General features: G+C 39.5%; 2 protein-coding genes across 5 annotated transcripts in view; one reads left to right on the top strand and one right to left on the bottom strand.

Annotated features, from left to right (window-relative positions):
* Positions 1-3302, top strand: part of KCTD3 (potassium channel tetramerization domain containing 3) — a 59264-nt gene extending 55962 nt beyond the window's left edge. For 2 of the 4 annotated variants that reach the window (XM_026657667.2, XM_026657664.2), the window contains 3 exons: positions 990-1174; positions 1266-1398; positions 2013-3302. In XM_026657667.2, the coding sequence (XP_026513452.1) occupies positions 990-1174; positions 1266-1398; positions 2013-2577 (883 nt within the window). In that variant the 3' untranslated portion in view covers positions 2578-3302. Of the gene's footprint in view, positions 1-989; positions 1175-1259; positions 1399-2012 lie in introns of all 4 variants that reach the window. The other 2 variants (XM_026657665.2, XM_026657663.2) reach the window with 1 other exon arrangement.
* A 4238-nt stretch (positions 3303-7540) lies between these two features.
* The window catches only part of USH2A (usherin), a 558238-nt gene continuing 547046 nt past the window's right edge, over positions 7541-18732 (bottom strand). The window contains exons 68-71 of the mRNA XM_026657662.2: positions 18151-18234; positions 13265-13509; positions 8904-9128; positions 7541-8124 (exon numbers count right to left, since the gene is read on the bottom strand). Coding sequence (XP_026513447.1) covers positions 8035-8124; positions 8904-9128; positions 13265-13509; positions 18151-18234 — 644 coding nt within the window. The 3' untranslated portion in view covers positions 7541-8034. The remainder of the gene's footprint in view (positions 8125-8903; positions 9129-13264; positions 13510-18150; positions 18235-18732) is intronic.

Genomic DNA, 18732 nt, shown 5'->3' with positions numbered 1-18732 from the left:
TATAGCACACCAGCTTGCCCCATGCTAATGTCCGGTATGGACACTTCTACAGCGCAGTGAGAGTCTTGGAGTACAGGTTAGCGTATTGCCATGCACTCTGGAGCTGTCACTGTGCTGTAGAGTCATACCCTGACTTGTCACACAGTTACTTGCCATATAGCTAAATCCACAGTATGGAGGTACTCACCATGGGCTATGACGGTGGTGGAATTTGTCCTCAAGTGTTTAAAAAAAATTGAACAATAAGTAGGAACAGGAAGGAGGTGGCTAACATCCCCAAGTTTTACAGGCTTCCTGATTTCACTGTTAGGTGAGTGACATCACAGCTACCCTAAACTTGAGTCATTTCATTCCGAACCTCATTTTTTCCTCTCATGTAATTCTTATCTTTTCATCTTGGTGTGAAATTTTCTGAATGTAAATAAACTTTTTGCTTAAACTGGTTAGTTTTTAAATTAAGAGTTGCCCTGGATTTTGTTTCTCTATGAGAACAAGTACCTGTGACATGTTTGAAGGAACTTGTTCAGTAAACTTTAAAAACTCGCAGCAGTTGGAAATTACATACTAGTCTTGTACAATACTTAATATACGGTGCTGACTTTGAACACATCCTGAGCCCAGATCTCTCTGGAGAAGCACATGCAAACCTAGAATCGGGAAATCTGTAACCCAGATTCCATAAGAATGCAGGAAACTAATGATGGGGTTGGTTTTTTTTTAAATGTCTAGCAGCTACTCTGTACTCTTTTCCCTTCTCTTTTGGAATCTTACTAAAAGTAACATTTAGAAGTGAACTGCAAAAAATTTTATGAGTTAGAAATGGATGTTAAAAGAGAAGGTGTAATTTGGCATAAAATAAACCATAGCACCTTCTATCCAGAGATCACAAATCTTAATATTAATAAATTAAGCCTCACAATTGCCCTCTAGGATATGTGATGCGATAGTTAGGATTATAATCTGTAATTGTGTTAAATGCCTTTTTGTAGAATATGCGAGATCCAGGCCGTAGACTGTACCACAATTTCTTCGTTTACTGTACGAGAATGTGAAGGATCCAGTAGGATGGGCTCAAGACCACGACGTTACCTCTTTACAGGTCATTCAAATGGCAGTATTCAGATGTGGGATTTGACCACAGCGATGGACATGGTTAATAAAAGTGAAGAGAAGGGTAGGTTGTAATATAGCAGAACTTATTTTTCGGCTCAAATGCTTGCATTAGAGGTGATCAGTGACCACTATCTTTCTTTTCTAAGATGTAGGGGGTCCGACAGAAGAAGAGCTGCTTAAATTGCTTGATCAGTGTGATCTGAGCACCTCACGCTGCGCTACTCCTAACATCAGTCCAGCAACTTCAGTAGTTCAGCAAAGCCGTCTGCGGGACTCAAGCTCTAGGTAGGCCAAAGATCCACAGGATATACTATCAGCTATGTGTGCCAAGACTTAGGCGAAAACTTTCAAACGTGAGTGTCTAATTTTAGGCACTCTTAGTCCATATTTGGGCACCTAAATAAGTGCCCTGATGTTTTTGGGACACTGCTCCCATTGGAGTTGCATGTGTACAATTTAGGGAATGAGTGAGCCCTTGCTCACAGAGATAGGCAGGTTGGAAATCCTCAGCACATTCCACTGCCAATTATAGGACAAGCACAGCTGAGTGTGCTCTGGGATTAATAGTTCTGAAACATCCTCCCTCAAAAATCGTATTTCTCTTTGGGTAACACGCATGCAGCTGACAGGATATCAGACCTCAGGTGTTCAGAAGTGTTATTCCCATGGATTATATGTGTATGCTCTGTAACACATCTGGGAATCCAATATACTCTTCACAAATTCCAAATGGTTTTCTATTTGGCTAGAGAGAAGGAACAATCTGCTGCATGTTTCTTACCTTTCAAAGCTGAAGTCTGTTCTGAGGAGGGTGACGATGTTCGTTCGCATCAGTATTTGTTGTAACCCGTGACGTGAGAAAGAAGGGAGAAATGTTTTACTGTTGAATCTGTTTTCAGCCTCCAGTTACAGCACCATGAAACCATCCATGAAGCTGCTACGTATGGCTCAGTAAGGCCATATAGAGAGAGTCCTTTATTAGCAAGGGCAAGACGGACTGAGAGCTTTCACAGTTACAAGGACTTTCAGACTTTTAATATTAACAATAATATGGTGGACAAGGCTGTCCCTGAGAATGGCAATCTGAGTCCAGTACAAGCTGAAATGAAGAAGACAGCAGGTGAGAGCAATCCAACAGACAAAAAGGCAACAGTACTTGAAGTAAGAGCTACTAGAATATCATCAGATGCTGGGGCAGAAGTTCAGAAAGTGCCTGAAAGCTCTTCAGAAGTGAAGAAAAGAGTGCCAGATGATGAAAGTGAGAACAAAGAGAATAAAAAGAAAAGTGGATTTGATGGAGGGGGGCTCCTGGGAAGAAAGAAGGTACCTCCTCTGGTGTCTTCACCAATTATTGTGGAAGGAGGGCCTGAATCACCTGGTACGGCGTCCCCATCACCCACAAAGACTACCACTTCTCCACGCCACAAGAAAAGTGACTCTGCCTGCCAAGACTATAGCTTGTGAAAATGCTAAAAGTGATGTACATTTGTTTTCAAGGGTTCAGATGAAAGTTTAACACTTAACTGGATGTAACTTTTACACTACAGATTCATCCTTTAAAAAGGTTTCATTTGAGTGTCTCTAACTGAAAGAGTTAAAACTGTAATAAGTTTTCATAGTGCATCTCAACAACTTGGGTTTACAGCACAACCAGCAAACATACTCTAAATTGATGTACTTCATTTTCATATTGTATAAAGCCAAACAATACTTGGTACAAAACATTGATGTAAAATCCTGTTTTATGCAGTCCAGCATGCACTACAGTATTTGTCTTAGGAAGAGTTTTATAGGTAACTTTCTAAGTCCCATTACTGGACCTTCCCTTTGCAATCACCAAAATATTAAATGTCTGTCACCTGCTTACTGGCCCTTAAAGTTACCATGAATATTATTTGCAATTCCTTGGGGTTACCCATTGTGTTCTTTCACCTCCTTCAAGTTAATAGAAAATTAGCTGGGTGCTAAACGCTGTTTCATCACTTAGAAAAGCTTCTCTTGCTGAAGTTTGCCTTGTTTGTAGAGCGACTATGTTGTTTTTCAGTATTGATCAATTTGACATTTATGTGCTACAATTCTTTTGTTTATGAGAAACATTCAAAAAGTCTTTATGCTTACAGATGCTCTAAAACATTATTTTGCATATCTTGGTCCTAATATTAAAATGCAAAGGAATGTTATTACCTGTACTTTTTTCCTCATTTCTCTTTGCAGAGCTTTCAAATACCTGAAATTATAAACTGTAACCTCTTGTGGAGGGGGAAAAAAGCACACATTTTGCTGCTTATTACTGTATCTAACACTAATGTCTAAGAAATAGACTAAATATTTCTTGTTAGAAAACTTACTAGGCTATTCATACATTCCTCTTCTAAGCTTGCTGCTGTACAACAATGCTATAGTGGTGTTATGCTCTTCTAGATCATGGGAGTTTCACCCCTCAACCAGAAATGCTGGATTCAAGTCCCCCCACATCTTCCTTACAGCATCAGTAGTACTAAACTTTAATAAAAGTAGGGCATGCAGAGTTAAGTGGATACCTCCCATGCAACTTTAATGTATTTTTATGAAGATACGTTGCTTTGCCATAATGTGCAGACTTTAGCTGGAAATACTAAGTAATTGAGTTTTGTTAGTGTGAGGGTGTTTTTTGTTCTAGTTGCAGTCCTTAATACATACGTCAGTTTCTTTGCAGACAGTTTCCACAAATTTGGATGAGAGCTTTGAAGGACCCGAGACACTGGTGTCTTGAACCAGGTAAGGCTGGGGCTATTTTGGTTGGTTATGCACTAGGACAGTCTGCCAGGCATTTAGGAGCAGTGACTTATAAAGTTTTGGCTATTTTTAAATGCGTCAAGACCCGCAGATTTACAGAAATGGAAAAACAAATGAGCTAGAATGTCCTTTTCTCCTTCCTCAAATTTTAGTTCTTTACTAAAGAATCACTTTTAGCCTCTTCTTTAAAGAATGCAGGGTTGTAGCCATGTTGGTCCCAGGATATTAGAGAGACAAGGTGGATTAGGTGATATTTTATTAGACCAACTTCTGTTGTTGAAAGAGACAATCTTTCAAGCTACGCAGCGCTCTTCGTAGTAGAGTGTTATAGCATGTGGTTTTGGTTATTACTCTTGATGTCATTTTCCATAAAATATAGGCGGAAATTGGATCCTCAGACTGAGGTCAGTGTAATTCTGTGCTGAAAAATTCAAAGTGGAAAGCATCGTGTATTAGTTAATGACATCATATCAAATGGGCTCATTTTACAATTATTTTTGTAAAGTCAGCCTTGCAAGTTCACCCAGTGAGCTGAAAGTTTCAAGCTGTTCTTATTTTTTCTGGCTCAGACTTTCAGTGGGGTTGTAGAAATAGGTATGCAGTATTTGGTGTGGTGATGTGAAAACCAGCTTTATTTTCAATTCTCACAGTAATGGAGGAAACCCAGTCTGGTAGTTTTAGATACTTTACAACCCTACTTTGAGACTCCAGCTGCTAGGAGAAGCCAAAGCAGGAACTGCTGCTGGGGGTAAAATAGACGCCAGCTGGGGCTAGTGCTCCCAGGCATGTAGCCTTGGGGAAAAACTGGAGGAAGGAGCCATACCCAGGCTGGGTCTACACTACAGCGGGGGTCCGACCTAAGATACGCAACTTCAGCTACGTGAATACCGTAGCTGAAGTTGCGTATTTTAGGTCGGCTTACCTGGCTGTGAGGATGGGGAAAAGTCGACCGCTGCCGCCTCTTGCCGCGGTGGATTTCCGGAGTCGACGGCAGAGCGATCAGGGATCGATTTTATCGCGTCTTCACTAGACGCGATAAGTCGATCCCGGAACATCGATTGCCTGCCGTCGGACCCTCCGGTAAGTGTAGATGTACCCCCAGACACACTGTCATAAGAGCAGCTAAAGCAGGGACCGTCAGAACTTCCTCTCCCCCCTGTGCTTATTGGCCCTTTGCTCCAACCCTCTTCTTCCCCCTCCCTATCAATGCCTTTCACCTCAGATTCACACCTGCTCTATCCCCTTCTTTCTAGTTAGCTTATCCCCTCTCCAAAAAAAATAAAATAAATCAAGGCTGTTTGCAGCCATGACGTTGTTCACTCAATTGTATTACTTCCCCCATCCGGTGTCTATTTAGATTGTAAACTCTTCAGGGGAGGGATTATCTACTCTTTTGCACAGTGGGGCCTGATTCTTGGGTGGTTCTTAGGCTTTACTGTAGTAAACATTATATTCTTTATTATTAATAGGGGGAAATTAAATGTACTTCATTCCATGGCATGAATGCACTATTATATTTGTAGAGTTCTACTTAAATATTGAATGCTATGGTATTCCTTTACTTACACAATCCCTTCACTCCCTTTCACTTATGGAAGCTAACTTTAGACCCACCTTAGAACTGCTCCTCCTAGTACTGTTGGTCTGTGTACATGACTTCTCTTGCTAGTAGAGTTCATGGTACAAGTCCGCGACTGTCATGCTCAGTTGCGCAATGCTTTTGTTCAGGTCTTAAAGTGCAAACTAAAGATGCTGCTCTTCAGATAGGGTCTTTCTTCAGAAGGGAAACATCAGCAAGCATAAACAGGCGGTGCAGCTGAACAAGAGTTTCTTTAACCAGAGGCAGTGGAAAGTGCTGTTACTCCAAGTCTCCATTTGTATACTTCAGAATAATGCTAGCTGTACACTTGGGACATTTCCACAGAATGAATAACCAAATTTTTAAAATGGGAAAAAGTCTTCGGATAAAACCATTGCCATGACATTTACATAATAATAAATAACACCACGCTTTAATGGTGCTTGCATGTGAAATAAGATGACTGGTGAAATTCATGCCTGCTTTTTTTGTGAATCAAACCCTATAAAGTAGTTGATTTTAAGAAATTTTGGATTGATCTGTAGGGTAGAAATATTACATTATGAACGCCAGCATTATCTCATCTCCCTTGGTCTGCTTTAAGTTACAAGGCAGACAATCCTGTACCACAGTCTGTTTTGCATTTTCTGTTGCTAAATAACCCAGTTTTTTATTCTGTGGATTGTTTAAAAGGTGAACTGGAGAAAAGGCAGCACAGTGTCACTACTTTTTTATTGTAACACTAATATCAAGCTTGTACATTCAGCCAAATTTTTCAACACACACTTTTTTTGTTCTTTATATTATGTGGTAACAAAAATACTTGTATCAAATTTAGATGTAACCTTTTATTAATCTATATTTTCAGATTAATTTACAGGCACAATAGAATCCTAGTCTTGAAAATAAACAAATTACTACAGTATGAACTATGCAATGCTTTTTTCCCTACCACAGAAATAATTAAGCTACTCTAATCTGTACTGTATAAAGAAATTGATAGTATTGTATGATTGAGTATATTGCAACATGTACACCATAACAGCCAATACTTGAATTCTGCCTCCCTACTCCTTTTGAGTATTTCCTTACTGTTTAATTTAAATGAGACTATTTGTAGAGTAAGGTATAGGGGGAGGGAAGAACAGAATCCTATCTAGCCCTAAATGTATGTTAAAACAAACACTGGCAATAATTGTTCACATTACAGTAAACAGATTTCCTCTAGGGGCCCTAATGTTCCAGCTCAGCTCATAGGTATTCTGTCTTACTCCCAGCAGTTTGGACAGAAAATAGAAACAATGAGATCTGTCTGTTTAAAACGAAGCTGTAGTAGCTCTTTTGTTCTTTCCTGTGAAGCTTACCTTAGAGGTGGGTTTTTTACCACTTTGTTTTTGTCACATCCCTTTCTTAATTTGATGTTGTTTGCATTTCACTGTTTTTCAAAGCAATTTCCAGTTGCAAAATGTAAGGATCGTGCCAAATGCATGACAACCAAGATAGTTTGGGGGGAGAGGCTTCATCACAATGCCAAACATTGAAGCAGCTGAGCCACAACAGATTTAATAGGAATAAGGCATGTCTTTAACATATTTAAATAATTTATTAAGAATTTGTTTTTAGAGCTATGATCATCCTGACTTATTTCTCTAAGACCAACACCAGAGGGCAGGCACTAGAAACTACAATACATGTGAGTAAAATCCAGAACAGCTTTCTCTAAGTTGAAATATATCAAAATTTAAATTTACTCTTGCACAGTCTGGTGTTGCAAGGTTCTGAGCACCCTCAAATCTTATTCTGGGAAATTGAGAGTATTCAAGGTGTCACAGGATCACCTCTTTAGTGATTTTTAAATCCATCTCCTGTCGTACATGATTTAAAGTAGATTGAAATGGATAGGAACATTTTAGGGTTCCTGAGTGGATGGGCAATTGCACAAGTTTTTTGTGCTTTTGCATCTGTAGCAATATTTCATAGACAGAATTGACTCTTCCTCCTTTGTTGTCTTAATTAAAGTGAGCAAACTGGGTTGTAATGCTCTTAAGAACAGATCTAAATGTATTCTACACTTCTTGTTGACCAAAACCCTTTTTTCCCCACTGATAATACATTTCCCACCACAGTATAATATAATGAAACATGATTAAAATTTCAGGATTAGGTATGTGCAGCTGTTAAAAGTAAGTGTTTATGAAACTTCTCTGTATACTATATGGCTATTTAAGGTCTCGCCAGTACTGTGACACAACGTTGTACATACAATAGGACATTCTTCTCACCTTCCCCTTTTGAAATATTACTGTACAATATTTGCAATAAATATTTAACACTGATCTATATGTAGAGAGCACATTTACAATATATAACTCTATTCTTGGCTGTTATAACAGTACTCCTAGAAAATGTATTCATATTGCTAAAGTTCCAGTAGGCACACTTTTTACAACATACTCCCAAAACTGTTACATTAGAAATGAATTTCTACATGTTAAATTGAACAAAACAAAGATTTTGTGCTCCTTCAGCTGCTTGGGGTTGGCTGTGGTACTTACTCCAAATAGGTATCACAACTGGGTGTCAGTGAAGGTTGTATGTTCTTTAGTTACTGTACTGAAGCCTTTGATGGCATTCACAAGGTCTTCGTCATCCACATACTAGGGGAGAAAAAAAACCCAGCAAGTGATTTGGCTAATAAGTAAAAATTTAGAGAACTATAAATACTGACCTAGTCATAGAACAACGAAACCAGAAATAGCAGATTTGTCGTTCAAAAGAAAATAGACTTGCTACACGCACAGTCACAATACTTGACTGCATTATCAAACTGATTCTCACTAAGACCTTGTCTAGACACAGCTTTTATACTGATTTAACTATTTTGTTGAGGGATGTGATTTTATGACGGTATAGTTAATTCCCATAAATTCAGGTGAATAACCTGTACTGCTATAAGCACCTTTACAGTGGTAGAATTGCGTCCACTCCAGGGGATTGTACTGCTTTAATTATATCAGTTTAGAAATTGCATGAAAGCCACATAACCAATAGACTACTGAAACCACTCAAGGAATGTCACGTTTTCGCTGTAGTTATGTGCAAGAAGGAATAAAATGTCGGGTGTATACAGTAGCTTAACTGTGCAAAATAGTTAATGGGTAACATTTCCAAAAGCACCTTTTCTGAAAGTGAGACCTTGGCTCATGAACCACAGTGACTTAGCTGCTTCTGAAAATAGGATTTAGGCTAGTCATTAGGACCCAGAGCCTCAAAGGTATTTAGGCAAGTAGCTCTTATTACCTTTGAGGATCTGGGCCTAGATGCTTTTGGAAATTTTGCCCAGGATCTTGGTAAATGTTCAGTTACTAAGATAATGCCAAATGTGCATGCATTCATGGCTAACTCATGGAATTGTAGAACTAGAATAAGAACTTACCGAACCACTATCATGACCATGTATAATGGTATCCCACACAGAATCTTCTATTAGGGACTTCTTGTCATAGACATCGATAAGTTGACTGACACTGCGATGTAAAGAACCTTGGGAGTAGGTACGACTCATCTGGCTTTGACTTGGTATCTGTAGAACGGAAGTACTTCGGTTGCTACGATTACTCAAAGGAGAGCTGGGTCCTGGAATTTTTGTATCTGATAGTCCCTAGGAATATTGGAGTAAAAAGGATGTGCTTATGAAAGGTTTACATGAAAAATGTAATAGATTAACATTTCAGCTCAAATAAATTTCTGTTGCAAAATAAAGCTCTTGAAAATAACTAATTTTGTAGTAGAAGCCATAGTAGTAAAGTAACATGTTAATGGTAGAGGTTTTTAGGCTGATAACAGAACATCATTATCACTAGCTCCAGCTATTGTTCCCTGTGGAAACAATGGCTTGCTGCAATGCGGTTTAACAAGGTGATCTCTTGAAGATCTCTTGTTAAGCATGCAATTGAAACGCATCACCACAGTAATTGCCATTCCATTTTAGAACCAGGAAATAGACAACCGATGCAACACTTGCAAGGTTAGGAAGCACCTGGCTTATCTGGCAGGGGACAATACCTGGCAATTTTAGCAACTAGCTTTTCAGAAAATGTTTTGGGAACTTGTGTAACTATGCTGTCCCTATCCACCATTTGACCTTTCTCGCTTTCCAAAAAGCTGTGTAAAACAAATTATATGTTAAATGGACAAGTAGAGCCCCAAATGGTTTTTCTAACATACTGTAGTGTGTGTGTTTCAGTAACACACAGCTATGCACTTGCTTTATTATACACTTTTTAAAGTAGCAGCTATACACCACTTTGGATCATCTATCTCAGAATTTTCAACTGCTAACAGTTGTGCAGTAATAAAACATGCACCATGCAAGAAATTCTCATGCAAAACACTTCCAATTAATTACAGGTTTGGTTGCCACAGCACACAGGTTGCATATTCGCTAACTATACCTCAAAATGCATCGTGTAACTTTTTAGAGTAACACTACTTGCGGACTCGGACATCTCGGCAATAGAATCAAACTGAGATTGAAAAGGGAGGAGAGTTGTTAACAGCACTGCTACATTAGCCCAGGTGCTGTGACAAGTGTTTTATTCTGTGGTTAGATTACACTGTAAATGGTCAGAGCTATACTGATTTACACCAGTTGAGAATCTGGGCCATTGTACTCAACTACAGGGCAATGGAATGATTTTTACAATAAAAACTCATGGCAGTTGAAAACTAATTTGTTGGTCTCTCTAAGGCAGGTTTCACTTGTAGTATTTGTACAGGACAGCAGAGGATGAAAGTTCCAAATTCAAGTCAGTAATTGAGTTTTGTGAAAACCTGCACTGTATGCGGTGTGACCTTGAAAGTGATGATAAAACAAAAATGAATCCCTCCCTCTACAGCATCTATAGCCCTTTCCTAGCAGTTCAGACTAAAATGTGTGTGCAGACATAAGCACTGCAAAGCCTTACCTTATCTCTCCTCTGTGATACTTGTGAAGATGAGATGACAGGAACTTGTAAAGGAGTTGCAATAGGATGCTGATGGCAGGGATGATCAATTAAAGAGGTTTTCTGCATTTTTAAAGCATTGTAGGTGGAGAATATAAAGGGGGTAAATATACGAGTGTGTAGAAGACAAGGAGTTAAACAAAAGGGACAGTATCTTTAATTTTCCCAAGGAGAAATTGGATATAAGGCACTTTTTTTTTTTCCAATTTAAATTTCTGCCATTTGTTTAGCCAAAGAGGAGCCACAATTATATTGTTGAAACTGATGGCACAATGTGCGCTATAGCAGCTTGTGGAATTAATACAGATCTGAATGACTTATTTCAAGCTGTTGACATGTCTGCTTGTACATTGAGAAAAATTAGAAAAAATAGTGGGGAAGAGGTTGTAAAGAGAGGAGTGATTTAATGGTCTTTAGAACCCAGGAAGTCCTGGCTCCTCAGTACTTATCTTCTTCATCACAGGATTTTCTGTGGGTATGTTGCTTTCTTCCTCAGTTTCCATCCTAAAATGGGCATTCTACTAACCTTCCTCAGTAGGTTGTTTTATATAATTCCTAACTAATGTTCACAAGTATTATTGGACTCCTTTCCTCAGCTCCAAGCGACTATTGTGACATGTGACTCCATGGCAAGCTAGGCTATTTTCAAGTCTCACTTTGTATTTCAAAAGCTAAATTACGATTATTATTTTTAACAGTTCCTCATTTAGCCTTTTGTAATTGTCATTAAGAGTTGCCACACAATGTTTCTAAGGCAAGCAGCCCCAGACTCAAGGGGGTCCTTCTGAAAACAGACACATTTTCCTTTAAGGTACCCACTTGGCCACCTAGCTCAACACCACTCCATGAGGAGCCAGAACACTCACAGGCCCTTAAGGGGCTACATAAAGATCTAAACTGGCAGCTTAATGGGTTGTTAACATAATTCTTTAAATAAGGACATAAGACATGAGAGCAGCATGCTTACTAATCAGTGGTGTTGCGCCTGACAAACTGAGCAGCTGTGGCAGGTGAGGGCTACTGTTCCCTGATGAAGGGCACATTACAGAAGCACAGGATGGCTGGATGAATCCATAGAAATACCACCCTTCCTCTTTCTAATCTGACAACCAAGCTCCTGGAAGGCAGGGTTCTTAACAATTTTTGCTTATACTCGTATATGCTAAACAGTGAAGCATGTGTTAAAGCCCCCAATTCAACTTTTACACCGGAAAATACAATTGCAGCAGGCCCAAGCAGCCCTCAAAGAAAGATGTGAAGCAAGAGGGAGCAGGGGATAGGAACGGGCACAAACATGCTTTTGGTTGCTATAATTATCTAGGATTTTATACGGTCATCTATCACCATGGTATCTGAGGAGTCTATATGTGTCAGCAGGGTTTAAAATGCTGTGGTTTTGCATTCACTGAAGTCAGTGGCAAAACTCCCATTGACATTAATGAGTGCTGGATCAAGCCCATAGTTTGTAGAATTGTACTCAGTCATTTGAAATAATGGGAAACTAGTGAGCACTATTCTAATATTTATTCCTTTTGCCTGAGAACTAATTTACATAATGGGGCAACTCCTCAGCTAGTATAAATAAGAGTGACAGACTAACGATTTCCTGAATGAACTTCACTGAATTAAGTTAAACCTTATTGAATTAGTTTTCATTGTATTAAAATGCAAATATGTATGGTGAGATTGTATGGAATTTATTTAGTAGGAAGATGAATGCAGTCTCTGGAAGGTAGGAGGAAGTCCAAAGGTCTTTTTGGAATGATATGTGTGAAGCGGATTTCTTTAGAAAGAGCTTGAGCAAATTCTCCCCCTAGTTCAAATTTGGTTCTCCAGGGTCCAAGAGACAAAGAAAGGTGTTTGGGATAAATAACTTGAGTTTGTTTACACTGACTCAGGAAGAAGCCTCTGATCCAGCAAATGGACAGGACCCCAGCTCCACAGAGGGCCCCAATCTTTAGGGTAAGGGTGGAAGACTGTCAGAATCCATGTTAGGATTGGGGTGGACTCTGGTAAGTTTGTTAGCATGTCTGTAGGGTTTTTTTTAATATGTTTTCACCTTAGGAATAAAGTAGGCTTGCAAAGGAAGTGCTATGCAGTAAGTTAGAACTTGACAATCAGTCTCTGAAGAGAGAGCGAGCAGGTGTGCTTGGGCAACCTGTCTGTGCTGGGAAATACAAAGGGAACAGCACAGCCTGGGAATTACCCGGTCAGAAGGGGGAGAGAGACTGGTCTCTACCCAGAAAAGCAACGGTTGTGGAGCTAGAAACCAAGAGTTGGTGCCTTTACTGGTCCACTATGGGGAAATACAGGTTTAGCTGCCCTGAACTGTGACAATAAGCATAGCTTGACTGAGTCAGTGGGGCTATATTGATTTACAGCAGCTAAGGATCTGGCCCAATCAGTGTATCGATACCTGAAGAGTGACCTCCCCAATAATACAATAAAGCTAAAGATGTCCTACCCCTGTGTCATTTAAGGAATTAAACACATCTCAGTCTTCCTACCACATTCATCACTGAGGTATCTGGCCAAGAAAAAAACCCAGCCAAGTTCTGTTGCTTATTTGAACGGTAGTCACCACTTACTCCCAATTTACAGCTTGGCTCTTTTTCTGGGTTTGTAGCTTTCAGATCTTTCACGTGAAGCAATATGCACCTTTTCCCTCTTACTATATTTAAATTGTAAGTTAATGCCCTTAGACTGCACCATTATCCTTTGTAACATATGTTCCATTGCAATAACTCTCTGTACAATAAAAATACACATTATTGTGCTTTGCATGACATACCATGTGTGTGTCTCCTGGTGAATATACAGTCATTGGTGATGTCCGCTTTTGGAGTGGAACTAAGGGAGGCCTTTCTCTTGCATATGGTTGTTTTTTTATTTTTCTTCGTAGAATCAAGGATAGAAAAATAGCCAAGAGGATCAAACCTAGAACTGCCATTAATATCACAAACCACAGTTGAGTATAAAATTTTGCATATTTAGTCTCTGCTTCATCCTTTTCTCCAGGAGTTGTTAATATAGGACCTGTATAATCCAGGGAGGTAAAAGGGAAAGATTATTTTAGAAAGCAGTTTAGTCATAGATCGTCCCCTTATTTTATAATATATTAGAAAGACGTCTGAAGCAGTTTGTCACATTGTGCTTATTTGCACTTATGTTCAAGGTGGTGTAATGGTTCAATATGCTAGTGGGCTGTAATAAAAAGCTTACTGCACTCAAGAGACCATGCTTAAAGTTCTGGCATTGCTGCCTGGGTTGGAAATCACCATTGCACTAGCATCTCCTAAGAAAGAGGAGGGGGGAATTCGAAAAAGGTTGATCAAAGTAACCTTGAACAGTTGAAACAATGATGGGTAATTTCAGAGAGGTGCAGACAGAATGTTTTCTGCAGCATGATAGCCCAGCACACGAAGCAGTTGCTACTGTGGACACTGCAGCACAGATTATAAAACAATAAAGCCACAAAAAGAGGCCAAATAAAATAAAAAGTGTAGGACAGGGACATGAAAAAGATACACAAAGTGTTTCATTGTTCCTTCCAATACATGGTGCACAATACTGCACAGCTTAGAAAAATCAATCACTGGGGGGGGGGGGGATGCATTGTAGCTTTGCAGGATATTCAGCAATGCATCCAAAAATGGCTGAGTGTGCTAGAGTCCTAGAAACAAAAACAGAACAGAGGTGACGTCTTTGCCACAAAGCCACGTCTAGGTTATAAAAAATATATACATTGTTTATTTGCCACCCCTCAACATGAAGGAGATCTGGCCAAGGAAATGAAATTAGGTGTCAACATTGTGTCTAACAAAACAAAATATATTTGGCTCTAAAGTCCTATTTCAGCTTTGGTTCAAAGACATTTAAGGGGTTTTCACACTGTGATTATCTTATACCCCATTTCTGGTTCAGGAAACAAGGTTTTAATGCAATCTGACAATCTCCTCCACTCTTCTAGTAGATTAAAAATTAATCCACTGCTCCTCCACACCTGCATATTGAGACTGGCCTACACTGATGGCTTAATACTAACTTGGATGTGGCTGTCAGAGAAAACTAACATCAGCACTTGTGGAAAGGGATCTTAGCTATGGGCCAACAATGGGTACCCATGGCAATTTATAATTGTTTACATCTGCCAGGGCTCTGCTTCCAGGAATTTCCATTGTCTCTTCTTAGAAACCTGGTGTGGTGATTTGCTTTAATCTGATCTGTCTCGTGGATGATATGTCTGAGATATAACTAGTGGTCAAAAAAGAAAAGATGTTTGGCTGCATAAGGAAAGGGATGAAGAATAATATGGGAAGTATAATGCCTTTATACAAATCCATACTACAGCCTCATCTGAAGTGCTGTGTGCAGTACTAGGATATTGCACAATTGGGGGAGGGGGTTCAGAGAAGGGTGACGAGTGATTAGGTACATGGAAAAATTCTCACAGAAAGAAACGCTGAAACGATAGGGATTGTTTACCTTACAAAGGAAATGAATACGTGGGGACATGATACAAGTATATAAAATAATGAATGGTCTAGAGAAGGAAAATGGGGAGCTACTGTTCTCCCTGCCACACAACAAAGGGGACATCCAATGGAATTCAACAGTGGGAAATTCCAAACTGAAAAAAGGAAATACTTTTCACATGATGCACAATTAGGCTGTGGAACCCACTGCCACAGGATGTTGTTGAGGTTAAGAACATAAGATTCAAAAAGGGAGTGGACATTTATATGGATATCAAGAACATAAAGAGTTATAATGCTTATTGCTAAAAAGGTATATCAAAACTTTGTATTTCAGGTTTTAAGCCAATCTCTGTCAGAGATCAGGATGAGACCTAAAATGGGGGGACAGATTACTCCACCTCTGCCTACTGTCGGGTTCTTACATCTTCCTCTGTCGTTGGCCACCGCTGGAGACAGGCCTAAATTAGGTCTATACCTATGTTCCTATGTATCTAACAGCAGCAAAACCTCTGTATTTGGATGCTCTTTGGGCAGGCCAGGGCCCTGACCCTGCTCTCCTCAGAGTGAAAGACAAAACTTCCATTGATTTCAACAAGATCAGGCCCTGTGTCAACATCCCTCTTCCTCAGCTGAAGCCTGGAAAGCTCAAGTTTCAGCCTATTTATTACATAAGAACATAAGGCGGCCATACTGGATCAGACCAAAGGTCCATCAAGCCCAGTATCCTGTCCTCTGACAGTGGCCAATGGCAGGTGCCCCAATGGGAATGAACAGACAGGTTATCATCAAGTGATCCATGCCCTGTTATCCAATCCCAGCTTCTGGCAAACAGAGGCTAGGGACACTATTCCTGCCCATCCTGGCTAATAGTCATTGATGGACATATCTTCCATGAATCTATCTAGCTCCCTTTTGAACCCCATCATAATACTGGCCTTCACAACACCCTCTGGCAAGGAGTTCCAGAGGTTGATAGTGCATTGCGTGAAAAAATATTTTCTTGTGTTTGTTTTAAACCTGCTACCTATTAATTTCATTTGGTGGCCCCTTGTTCTTGTATTATGAGAAGGAGTAAATAACACTTCCTTATGTACTTTCTCTATACCACTTATGATTTTATAGACCTCTATCATATCCCCCCCCTTAGTCGCCTCTTTTCCAAGCTGAAAAGTCTGTCTTATTAATCTCTCCTCATACAGAAGCCGTTCTATACCCCTAATCATTTTTGTTGCCCTTTTCTGAACCTTTTCTAATTCCAATATATCTTTTTTGAGATGGGGTGATCACATCTGCACGCGTAGTCAAGGTGTGGGGAAACCATGGGTTTATATGATATTTTCGGTCTTAGTATCTATCCCTTTCTTGATGGTTCCCAACATTCTGTTCGCTTTTTTGACTGCCGTGGCACACTGAGTGGATGATTTCAGAGACCTATCCACAATGACTCCAAGATCTCTTTCTTGAGTGGTAACAGCTAATTTAGACCCCATCATTGTATATGTATAGTTAGGATTATGGTTTCCAATGTGCATTACTTTGCATTTATCAACATTAAATTTCATCTGCCATTTTGTTGCCCAGTCACCCAGTTTTGTGAGATCCTTTTGTAGCTCTTCGCAGTCTGCCTGGGACTTAACTATCTTGAGTAGTTTTGTATCATCTGCAAATTGTGCCACCTCACTGTTTACCCTTTTTCCAGATCGTTTATGAATATGTTAAATAGGACTGGGCCCAGTACAGATCCCAGAGGGACACCACTATTTACCTTTCTCCATTCTGAAAACTGACCAGTTATTCCTACCCTTTGTTTCCTATCTTTTAACCAGTTACCAATCCATGAGAGAACCTTCCCTCTTATCCCACGACTGCTTATTTTGCTTAAGAGCCTTTGATGCGGGATCTTGTCAAAGACTTTCTGAAAATCTAAATACACTATATCCACGGGATCTCCTTTGTCTGCATGCTTGTTGACCTCTTCAAAGAATTCTAGTAGATTGGTGAGGCATGATTTCCCTTTACAAAAAACATGTTGACTATTTCCCAACAAATTATGTTCATCTATGTGTCTGACAATTTTGTTCTTTACGATAGTTTCAACCAATTTGCCTGGTACTGAAGTGAGGCTTACTGGCCTGTAGTTGCCAGGGTCACAACTCTGGAGCCCTTTTTAAAAAGTGGCGTCACATTAGCTATCCTCCAGTCATTTGGTACAGAAGCTGATTTAAATGATAGGCCACAGATGACAGTTAGTAGTCCTGCAATTTCACATTTGAGTTCCTTCAGAACTCTTGGGTGAATACCATCAGATCCTGGAGACTTATTACTGTTTAGTTTATCAATTTGTTCCAAAACCACCTCTAATGACCCCTCAATTTGGGACAGTTCCTCAGATCTATCATCCAAAAAAATGGCTCAGGTTTGGAAATCTCGCTCACATCCTCAACAGTGAAGACCAATGCAAAGAATTCATTTAGTTTCTCTGCAATGGCCTTATCATCTTTGAGTGCTCCTTTAGCTTCTCGATCATCTAGTGGCCCCACTGGTTGTTTAGCAGGCTTTCTGCTTCTGATGTATTTAAAAAAAATTTTTGCTATTACTTTTGGAGTCTTTGGCTAGCTGTTCTTCAAATTCTTTTTTGGTCTTTCTAATTATAGAACTATTGTGATGTCACCACCCCATTCCAGTCCTCCAAAGAGACCTGCAACCAAGAGAGGGGTCAGGACTTGATCTTTCTAAGGTTTAACAAAAAGAAACTCACCGCCAAAGCATGTAGCATTTACAAAAAACCATGAAGCTGTTCCTTTAAATTCTAAAGGGCCCAAAGGGTTTTGATTTGCTTTGTATTTCAGCTTTAACACAGGCAGTAAGATACCATCCCTATCGTCGTGCTGATGTACATTGTTAGCAGGTTTTGCATTTGTTTGATTTTTTGGTGGGAGGGAAAGAACTGTGTGTGAAATTCTCATTGGTTTAAAAAAACTCCAACACAGCACCTGCTTCAATAAAGAGAAACTTCCTGAATGAATTCAGCTGGCAATAAAGACACATCAGACACATACCTTAATGCTTCAAGAAACAATTTGGGCCAGATCAATAACTTCTATTTCCAAATCTGATCTGATCCAGTATGTGTTACACCTAATTGCTCAACACAAATTCACACATTAGTAGGAGCTAGGTAACGTCTCTACGTGTTTACCAAGTCCAGTAGCAGTGCTGTATTTGATCACTGGTGTGATGGCGCTCCCTTCATCGGTGGTACAGGTTACTTGAAAGAAAAAGGCTGAATAAAAAAGGCAAAATACAGAGTTACGAATCTCAAATGGGACTATCAAAATGCTTTGGCCCTGATCCTCCAACAAGATCTGCTAATGTGCACTGCTGCATTCAGCCATAATCAGAATGGGACTCCCCACAGGCACAACAGTCAACACTAGTGGATCCTAATATAATACTGAAGCCTGATTATCCACTAATATTCAGATATTAAACTGTATATTACAGTGGTATTGTTAGTAGTTATTGTTATATTCCCCTATAATCCCCCATTATCGCATGCTCATAACTTTCCAAATGTGACAGTCAATTTTTAAAGAAACTTCGAGAAAAACCCTCAGCCCTGTTTATTATAATGGGAAGATACAAAACCCCCAAACAAACCCTTCCCATCGTTAAATAAATAAACGTTTTGAATAGGGGTTATAGCAAAAAAGGTTGAAGTTTGAAAGCTGAAATCTAGCTGAGCCATAATTTCCTCGAGGGCTAGTGATTTTGCTTGGTT

This window comes from Terrapene carolina, unplaced genomic scaffold (assembly GCF_002925995.2).
Source record: "Terrapene carolina triunguis isolate 2854851 unplaced genomic scaffold, T_m_triunguis-2.0 Scaffold262, whole genome shotgun sequence".
NCBI classification, from domain to species: domain Eukaryota; kingdom Metazoa; phylum Chordata; order Testudines; family Emydidae; genus Terrapene; species Terrapene triunguis.
The sequence above is the reverse complement of the archived record's forward strand: the minus strand, read 5'-3'. Positions and strand labels throughout refer to the sequence as shown.